This window comes from Phyllopteryx taeniolatus, chromosome 11 (assembly GCF_024500385.1).
Source record: "Phyllopteryx taeniolatus isolate TA_2022b chromosome 11, UOR_Ptae_1.2, whole genome shotgun sequence".
Taxonomy (NCBI): Eukaryota; Metazoa; Chordata; class Actinopteri; order Syngnathiformes; family Syngnathidae; genus Phyllopteryx; species Phyllopteryx taeniolatus.
This window is the reverse complement of record NC_084512.1, coordinates 16,644,912-16,655,594: the sequence shown is the minus strand read 5'-3', so window position 1 is coordinate 16,655,594 and position 10,683 is coordinate 16,644,912. Positions and strand designations below refer to the sequence as shown.

Sequence of the window (10,683 nt, the reverse complement as noted above, 5' to 3'; positions counted from 1 at the left end):
ATCCTCCAGAGAGGCAGGACACGAGAGATAAAATGAAGACGTGTATAGAGTGAAGGAGGACTTGCTTTGACTGATTGAGGGGGCGGCCGAGGGCGTGCAGCATGGCAGCAGCTTGAGGAATCGCTGCTTTATGCTTTTTTTGCTTTGGCTGTTGGAAGGATTGCCTGTAATCACCAACCATAGCACAAAGGTTAGAAACACCGGTTACATGCAGTACAAAAAAAAAAAAAAAAAAAAAATCAGACGCCTTAGTACATACATCATGCCAAAGACACATGAAAACACGCTGGCATGCTCTATGATTGCCTGCTGACCCAGCCAAGTAATGAGAGATCCACGTTAAACCTTAGAAACCAATCCCATACTGGTTAATATCAACATCATTTCACTAGCGCGTGACACCTAATTTGCTACCCCATTCTAACCACCTCCAAGTCCAACGCTATATTATACGAGTTCATTTCTGTACACAGAGGAAATAGACTGCATACAATAAGTCAACATGTACTCAAAAACTGCCTTTACGCTTGCTTTTTAGTTTTCGTGATAACAGGCATGTCAGCTCAGTGGTCTAAATGATCTACACCAGAGGTGTCTCATCAGAGCTATGATTGCACTCAAAGGGACAGTTATAACTGTGAAACCATAGGAATGTCTAATTGCCTTATTTCATAATTGGCTCTGCATTTGATTACTGATTTTTTTTTTTTTTTAAACCAACTAACTGATGGATAACTTGTTCTGAAATCAGAAGTCAAGGTAAAATACATTAGGAGCAAGCATGTAGCTTAGTATACAATTATTGAACAATGTATTGAAAAAAAGACGGTTCAAAATTGCTGTCATCAAACTATATCGAGGAACAAGTGAAGAAAAAATGCAATGGACCGAAATATTGCAGTAAAAGACTGGGGATACACAATACCACTTTTTTTCCCCAAACAGAGTACAAGTACACGTACATATATTTGAGTATTCACTGATACCAAGTACCAATACTTGACAATGCAACAACGTCTTGCAATTGTGATGAAATTGTGTTTTACTTTAATTATATATTGTTAAAACCTGAAAATAAACTTTTCTTGAACATGGCACACGTTTCACTGTAATAAAACACTTTTTGGAGTAACAATTTTGCGTGTAGTATCGGAGCATTTTTTTCAAAGTCTGGAGTATGGATCTACAATATCGGTGCATCCTTAGTACGGACCGCCGTTAAGTTGGCAACTAAACATCAAAATGACTTGGTGAAGGCTTGGGACAAAGGGCTGTGGTCAGATGAAACCAAAGCTGAGCTATCAACTTTTTTCAAGAATGAAAAAAAAAAATTAGGATGACCCAAAGAACATCCCTGCAGTCAAGCATGGAGGAGGAAACCGGTTTTGATTTCCTCACATTGAGGGTCCAACTAATGTTAGCCATGGACCAGGGGGGGAAAAAACCTCCCTTCCTCAGCAAAAACACTGAAGATGGGTCTTCGGGCATGACCCAAAACATACTGCCTGGGCAACAAAGGCATGACTCAAGAAGAAGCATATTACAGTCCATGGTGTGGTGTTGTCATACTTCAGACCTCAGCCCAATAGAAAACCTGTTGAGGGAGCTGAAGCTTCGAGCAGTAGCCAAGAAATTTGCAGCACTGTATAGTGGAATGGGCCAAAATCCCTCATACCGACTAAAAGATATGTCTCATTGCTGTCAACAAGGGTCACTCCACCAAGTACTAAATTGTGTTAAGCTTGGAGATCAAACACTTACCGGTACCTCACTCATTACCTCACATTTGATAACTTTACTATTGTGGGTGTTTCTTATGTTTCATTTTTATTTTGTACTCATTTTGGATTTATCTTCTGTCTATTACCATAATCAATAAACAACCATAAAATTAGAGACTTTGTAAGTGAGCAAATTCAGCAAGGGTGAGTAAATATACACCCAGTCCACTATTAGAGGAAATAGATATTATGGTCAGAGATGAAAAGTCCAAATCTGTATAAAAACGCTGTAGTGATTAGCGTAGGACGCTAACAACATTTTCAATACCAGAAACTTTCCATCAGAATTTATGAGAATGGAGTGATGATCTGCAAATTTGTTAGTAAGTGTATAGTGGGGAAATGTCTTGCAGCAAAGTTTTCAAAACATATTTTCATGCTACTTCTGGTGACGTTCTACCCTTGCACTGTGCATCCCTCAGCGCCACGTGCACACTGCACACGACTGACTGCGGGGCTACTGAGATCACACCCCCTGCATGCATAGTGTATTCCTGCATCACATTCTTAGATTATTCCTAAAGGCCTGCTCACTATAGCGGGAGTATACCATACAGCTGGATTTGAACTCACAGGCAACACCCAGTTAATTACGTTTTTATGATATTACTAGGGTATATGCATTTGAGCTACAATAGCCAATAAATCAACCAAGATAGCAACAGTGACAACAAAAATGAATTCAGATTTTGAGGGAACAAGGAGGATTACTGAGGTCCAGGTGGGATCCATTAAGACGTCAAAGAAATGAGGGGGTGGACTCGAGTTTTTCCACAAGACTATTAAGGCTACATAACAGTATCCTCAGGCGACAGAGAAGACAACCAGTATGTTTAACTAGATACTGAACCACTGCGAAACAATTTCAGGATGTGAACCCCCCCAGAATAAATGTGCATATGCTATATGTATCGGCATTGGCAACACAGGGTGATGGTGGTGAGCACATCTGCCTCACAGCTCTAAGGTTTGAGCTTGAAATCTCAAATTTGATGACACAAGTCACTAAGTCAGTTGATTTGAATCGCACGTTATACGGACATAATCCAAACTTTGTCTGTCAAAAATGCAGGCTTGTTTGGTGAAGGCCATTAGCTTAACCTCTGATGCCCCACGACTAAGGTGGCCTGTAAGGGACATAAGTGATTTGATACAAAAGTTAAATTTGCTAATATTGATCTTTGTCTTATGAGTGTTTGCCTCAGGTTTTATTATTTAAAATTCCAGCCTGAAACAGGATTATTTTTTATTTTTTTATAGAGGTTGCCCTTATTATTTTCAGACTACATTTTGAAAGTGATTTTGTAATGTGTACCTGATTGAATTAACGTGTTTGCAAGCAACATACTCCACTATTAATATTGCTACCTGCTAAATTATGACTAGATTAAAGTCTAGACTACCCCTTTGTTATAGCATTTAAAAAAAAAATTCAGAACAGATTTAATTAAGTTTAATTTGCATACAAACAAAGGATAATATACACAATATAAAGTGATTTAAATAGATTTCTGTCTCTTCTCAACTAATTACTTTTTGTACATAATGGTACTAAATTCTCGTGAGAACGTGCTCCATCTGTTCAACAAAAACAACAACAAACTCTCACTGAGCCATCTTGATTCAAAACGATGCATTCCACAGAGCATGATGGGTGCTTAAATTATACCAAGCAGGACCACTCTGCCTTCATTATAGTTTTCCATTTCATTATATTTCACGTCATTGAGTCGGATTACATGACTCATTACACCATTTTATTAGCACACAACTTGAGGACTGAAGCAAATATAGTGCGAACAATGTCATTGTGTCTCTAGGCAAACTGCAAATACAATAAAATAAAAAAAATATTTACTCAGAAATAGTCCTTCTCGTCTCTCTGGATTTCCCACCTCTGGGAATCATGGAAAACGCTGCATGTTGTAATATATTCTGGTACAAATCAGAGTGTTTCTAGGAAAGAGAAGCCACTCTGAGGGATTAACCTTCATTTTAATAAACGTGCATACAAACACATGATCCCTTTAGGATGTGCATGTGTTTGTATGTGTGTGCGCGCACGTCTAATCAAAGAAAGCAGGCTGCTGCTGTCATTTCTCCTGTACAACTGCTTTAAGACATTTAACCAAGTGAGCCTCAAAGAAAACAATTTCTATTCAATATGTTCCATTCATGCATTTTTCCAGGTAAAGCAGCATAGTGACATTAGCTTTCAGGCTCTGTTAGTGATTTTCATTAAATTCCTTTTCGTATAGACGGGGAAGAGATACAGTAGTCTCTCGTTTATTGTCGGGGTTCCAGAACCTTCCATGACCATACCGGTAGCGACCATATATTTATTTTATTTTTGTATATACATTTTAAAGCTTTATGCAGAATACCAATACAAAACATGCATGTGAGATCCAGGTATTATTTCTGTCCACTTGGGGCCTCCAGCTTCATGTTCTACACTGTAGTATCTGTTACTTTGACTGTGTGTGGCTTTTAAAGGCAGGGCCTGACTTGTTGCGTTACGTGGGAGTAAACCAATGAGAGTGTAGATCTGCTGTTGTTGGCTGTTGGTTGATAGTGGCTGGCAGTTAACTGACTAGTTAGCCAGTTTGCGCATTGAGTGCCTCTGGGCTCAGTTGTGGCCATGCAGTTAGTGCAGGGGTGTCTCAACTCATTATTGCTACAGGCCACATTATAGTTATGGTTTCCCTCAGATGGCCCTTATGACTATAAGAACGATATAACTTTATAGTCACATCACCATATTATTTCATTTAGACATGCCATTGATTGTTACATATATTGTTAACAATTAATTGAATTTGAAATCATAAGGCATGGAAAATTGTGACACAAATATTAAGTATACAACTATTGTTCGCTTTATGTCAAGATGGGATTTGGTGGAAAAAATAAATCTGTTAAAAGTGAAGAAAAATTACGGACGAAAACAACAAACCTATTTAACAAGAAACATGAAGTAGACCGCTTTCCTTGCTTTAGTGGGCCACATAATGTGGTGTGATGGGCCAGATCTGTCCCTCAGGCCTTGAGTTTGATACCTGTGAGTTAGTGCATGAATTAAACTTGTTTGTAATCGAATTATTTGAGTTATTCGAATAACCGTTCCAGCGCTACCAGAGTGTAGACCGCCTCTCGCCCAAAGTCAGCTGGGATAGATGCTGATGGGGATATGCGGTGCGCTATAGAATAGGGATGGACGGATGGTGCTTTTTCCTGCAAGTGTCACAAGTTACACGTCATTTTCCCTAAAATGCGAACGAATGACCATAAACATCTTTCAAACGAACAGTAAAAAGGCAACATTATGCAGCATCATGACACTTGCCCTGCAGTGATTGTGCATTTAGTCTTAACAGTTTCCCGAGGTACACTTTGACAGACCATCACAACGTCACTTCACTTCAGGAAAAAAACAAAATCATCGGCTCTATTTATATCTCCTTGGCAAACACATTTCTTCAATATTCATTTTGAAGGAGCCTCTCGATTCCTGACACCCCAGAGATCTGAGTTTCTCAAGGCAAAGAGAATGCAGCGAGCATGTTGATACAGCACACTGTTGAAGATTAAGACCAGAGCGGGACCAAACATTGACTGTATCACTTGTTAAACCAGCCTCACACTTGGTGATGAAAGTGGCAAAGCAAAGCATCACTGCAATCCTGATTTAAAAAGGTGGCTATTTCTAACGATCCATTTTCTATTTGACTTAACATGTCATGTCATGGGGTCATGGGTGACATGGAGCCTATCCCAGCTGAATGGGCGAAAGGCAGAGACAACACCCTGGACTGGTTGCCAGAAAATCATAGGGTACATAAAGAGACAGAACCATTTTTTCCTTAATGGGATTTTGAGTTTTTCCTTGCCCGTTTGGGGGGTTTAGATGTCGTCAATCTTTGTCAACTGTAGGCCTGTGAAGCCCTTTGAGACTCTTTTGTGATTATGGGCTATGGAAATAAACTTGACTTCACCATTCACACTCACATTCACGTCAATGAGTGGGAAGCGACCCCACGCTGCCTGCACAGTGAATCAGGCAAGTGAACCACTACTACACCATCAGTGACTTCAGGTTAGTATTAAAAGGCCCGCCACACACCGAGCAACACGACCGAATGCAACTGAACTGGAAAACCACCTAAAATAGATATACATAAAATGTGTATTATTTGTATTATAATATTTCATTTTCATTTTCAATATTGAAATTTTTTTTGCTTTTTCAATGTGAATCAGCACCCCGAGCGCCCTTATTGAATGCAGCTGTCTACGACTCACCCAAAATAGGTCTGCAACCCAATTTTGGGTCCCAACCAGAAGGCCGGTCATGCAAATTAATATATTGACAAATCGGTCGGTGAACAATACGGACACGATACTTTTTCCAGACACGATAACTTGTCATTGTTCTGGTGGGCCAGCGCGCGGCTCACACAGTGAGCTACGTGTATCGTAGCTTTGTATACAATTAAGATTGACTGTGACTCGAGTTATATCTGCAAAATATTTTACTGTGAATATGAAGTTTTGCTAAACAGAATGACACTTGATATTTGCCTCTCCCAATCTGCTGCAAGAAATTCAAATGAACGTTGAGAAAAAGAAAAGTTAATACAATTGATGTAAGAACAACGATAAGTTTGAAGGGTTACTGTAATTAGAATTACATCTGACACGGAAGACATGCATTCGGGGCAGGGTGGCTGGTGGCTGCATCCACACAATTTCAGACTGTTACATAGAGCACACAACATGATGCTCAAACATTTTATTTCCAGTCTTATTTCATTGCTTGTTATTGCTGCATTCTGTGAAGTGAATTGATCCAAGACTGAATGAATGGCTTTAGCTCAAAACAATGAGATTGGGCTAGGAAAGAGCAGTGCATTTTCTTTGTGGCACCAGTAATGAATGAAAGACAACAATGCTTCACACATACGATATCTGTCTTTGTTCATACACCAAGTCTTATCTTCATCTATACATACAGTAGTTTATCCATCCATCCATCCATTTTCTGAGCCGCTTCTCCTCACTAGGGTCGCGGACGTGCTGGAGCCTATCCCAGCTATCATCGGGAAGGAGGCGGGGTACACCCTTAACCGGTTGCCAGCCAATTGAAGTGCAGTAGTTTAATGTACCATTATTAATTTAAGAAATATATGCAGCATAGGTCGGCTGGTCTTGACTGGAGAGTGAGGTGCAAGGATGACTGAGGAAGAGGCCACAGTGTTGTTACGATTAACGTGACTGAAAAATAATTAAAAGGGTTCTGTTTGTTTGCTCCAAAAGAATGTGAGTTCCAGTGTATGTTTCTCAAAAACAGTGACTTTAGAAGCCCCTGCACCTCAGAAGCCATGTTTGTTTACCTAGAAGTACATTAATATGAAAGAAAGTTTTGCAAGATCTTGCAGAGTTTTTAGTTTTCAAGCTTGGTTTTTTTTCCCCCTTCCGTGTCCCCTTAGGGACTCTCCGTACTGTGCAGATAGGTGTGAATGTGAGTGTGAATAGTTGTTTGTCTACGTATATGTGCCATGCAATTGATTGGTGCCCCGTCCAGGGTACCCAGCCTCTTGCCCAAAGTCAGCTAAGATTGGCTCCAACTCACCAGCGAACCCAATGAGGACAAGCACTGAAGACAATGGATGGATGGAGGGATGGAGGGATGGAGGGATTATTTTCCCCAGTCTCCCCATAAATTTAGTGACATGTCCTTCCCTATCTTTTACTACTTCTCTCCTTTCGGGCTCTTAACTTACAATTTAGAGTACACTAAAAGTATTTAAGTACAGACATAAATCAACAAAGCGGTGCCATACAACCTTTATCCCCCCCCCCTCCCTTTATTTTAAATTATTTTTCACTTTGGAGAATTCTATACTTCCAACTTTGTGGGAACAGTTTGTAGAAGGCCCTTTCCTGTTCTGCAGCGCACAAAGCAAGGTTTATAAAGGTGTGCTTGGAGGAGTTTGGTGTGGAAGAACAACCCACAAACAAAACCAAACCATATTTTGGATGAACTACAAAAGAGATTATGAGCCACACTGTTGCCCAGGTACAACAAAAATTGCCACACCACACGCAGACGCACACACACACACCCACACATCAGCAAAAAGTCTTCCCAGGGTCCATATCTTCAATTCTCACTTTCTGGTCTAATGACCACATGTAGCAATAATTTTGTCAATTTTCCATATCTTCTATCACTATGGTATATGCTGAAAAATTATAACTCAAAATAGATATGACCATCAAACTACAACGTGGACTGCTTGCATGAAGTTTAGCAGCAAGGACGCAGAGAGACGACCGATATGTTGAGAGGTTTTGTGCAAACATCAGCAAAATCTAATGAGGATCCATTAACAGAGATACAGTAGATACTTTACTATGAAATTGTTTTAAATGATCAATGTGTTTGTTATTGTGGTTTGCAGTGGTTATAAACTGAGAGGTGTTTTGAGTCTCCAATATGGTAAAACAGCACCCAATGAAGTGCCCTAGAGGTATGAAATGTGCATTTTTACATGCTCCCTGTCAAACTTCGCTACAAGCATCATTTGTCATCATTGTAGCTTGTGGGCGTGCACCCCTCCCTCATTCGCTTACCATTCATCTTACCTGCCGTGGTAAGGTCGATAAGCCCCAAAAAGTGCATCAGTTTGAGAGAGCTGCACACCACCAGGAGGATGCCCACCGTCTGCAGGCCCTCCACCTCCCACTTGTCTCGGAAGAACAGATGCATCGTCCTCTTTCCTCCTCTCTGATTCTGACAGGCAAAAATCTTGCACGTCCGCCTTCTTAGCTGCGTTTTCAACTCTTCGCTTTAGTCCCCCTCTATGTGCCGGTATTCCGCCATCCTGAGACCGCGTAGCAGCGGTCTGCTGGTTCTTCTCACAGAGGCTGGATTGTTATTCCCCGCGTTCCCTCATCGGGAATGGTAAGCGTGAGGGAGCAGGGGCTGTCTACTTGCCGTTCCGCCCCCACTGCCACCACTTCAGAGGCTGTCAAAGGTTGTTTAGGTTCCAGGTGAAGTTCGGACAATTCATTGTGCCTGTGTGTGTGTGTGTGTGTGTGTGTGTCCTAGCAGGATGGTGGTGGCAGTTATTTGTTCTTTCCAGATGCTGACTCTCAAACTGTCTCCACTCTTTTGTCTGTCTTCCTCCCCCTTTCTTGTCTCACCTCTCCGACTCTCCTCCCGCTATGTCCCTCCCCACGCTTAATTGGGCCAGTGATGGCATTGAGTGAGGGAAAGATGGAGCGGGGGAATGCTTTGAGGAGGGGTACTACACACACTAGTTTGGGAGGGAGAACCGAAAAGGAGGAGAATAATGAAATGAGACAAGACGGGGAGGGCAAGAGCTCGAGGAGAAAATAACAGCAACAGAGAGGACAAGGGGCCAAGTCAGAAAAAACAAATGATGACTCTAAGGGAGTGCGGGAAGGTAGGAATGACAAAATTAGGAGAAGCAGCCAAGAGGCTTCAGTCGGTAAAGTCAGCTGCAACGGACAAAGTCACAGATGTGGCTGTCGTCGCTCCCTGAGCGTAAAATCAACACATATGGACAAGCAAACACACAGCCTGGAGGTGCAATCTGGCTAAGGTTATGCATTGTATTTGGAATTGTGTACAGTGCGGATTCTACTGTGGCATCTGTCACACTGACATTTCACAGTACTCAAACTCAATTAAAAACTGGTATTCATGATGACGCACTATCGACTTGATGGTTCAATTTTACGTGTAAGATTGAGATTAATCAAAAGTGCAGTTTCAAGCATTTTAAAGTACAAGGGGTAGGCAGCTTACGAACGGTTTAGTTTGCGCAGAAGTGAAAAAAACATGTTGCGATGCAACACAAGAAGGCACCGTCAGTTACTGGCAAACGTATCGCTTTTGTTTGTTTGTTTTACATTCATGGATGAGTGTTTGTCATACAAATATTTATAATAATTATGATTTTAGTCAGGTTAGTGTAGTGCTCCAAATTACTGAATATACAAATTCGGGTCACTTCGCCATCTAGGGAATGGAACTCCGTTGTAAAACAATGACCCCTGCATATAGATTAGGCTTTACACAATCAGGATTTTTGGGGGCAATCACCGAGTTTAAAAAAACCAAAACTGATCACCAATCCGGTCACAAGATGGTGCAATGTGTCTATTTAAATGACTTGTTCATTTACTGCATATACTTGTGTACTGTATACTGAGTATCTTCAAAAGTATTCTCGAGTCCAGTGATGCCCAACCAGTGTCCCGTGCCACATTAGTGTGCCATGAGCGATCTTCAGGTGTGCAATGGGAAATTATCAAATTTTACTTAACTGCTCAACAAATTGTTCATTTACAAGAACTCATGTATCTTTGTTCCTCTATTTGTGCCAGTGAGGCATAGTGACAGACAGAACAAATAAATGCTCTTCTATTACATGGCAGGAAGTACATAGAGTAATTACTGTGCATCTACTTTTTGTGACATTTTTGTTTGTTGGTGTGCCGTGAGATTGACGTCATTGATCGGATCGGCGAATTATGACATTCATTTTCTTAGCAGCCCGCAGCATTGACTAAAATGAACATTTGACTTGACGTTCTTTATAACCAGTATCAATAACAAACCTATGAACTAAAAGGCTTTGTGCGTGGAACAAACCCAATTGACTTACTATTCATTAACTAATGTTTCAGATAAAAGTTAAATATCGCATTGATTAAAGAGTTATTGGGGACTGTTTCATTATGTCAAATTGTTTACATGTGCAAGTTTTAACTTGACATCCTGTTTTAAGCTTGTAGTCTTTTATGTTGAAGGGTACGCACCGGAACTCAGCATTTTGACACGAAAAGTAACTTCACACGGCACTGGTGA

The 10,683-nt window shown here is 40.8% G+C and overlaps 1 protein-coding gene across 5 annotated transcripts in view; it reads right to left on the bottom strand.

The window, feature by feature from the left end:
• Positions 1-10,683, bottom strand: part of LOC133486277 (Kv channel-interacting protein 2-like) — a 131,732-nt gene that overhangs the window by 7,305 nt on the left and 113,744 nt on the right. Inside the window, exon 2 of one of the 5 annotated variants that reach the window (XM_061791182.1) lies at positions 62-164. The exons of 2 other annotated variants lie outside the window; for them this stretch is intronic. In XM_061791182.1, the coding sequence (XP_061647166.1) occupies positions 62-164 (103 nt within the window). Of the gene's footprint in view, positions 1-61; positions 165-8,417; positions 9,081-10,683 lie in introns of those variants that run through there. 2 more of the 5 variants (XM_061791183.1, XM_061791184.1) reach the window with 2 other exon arrangements.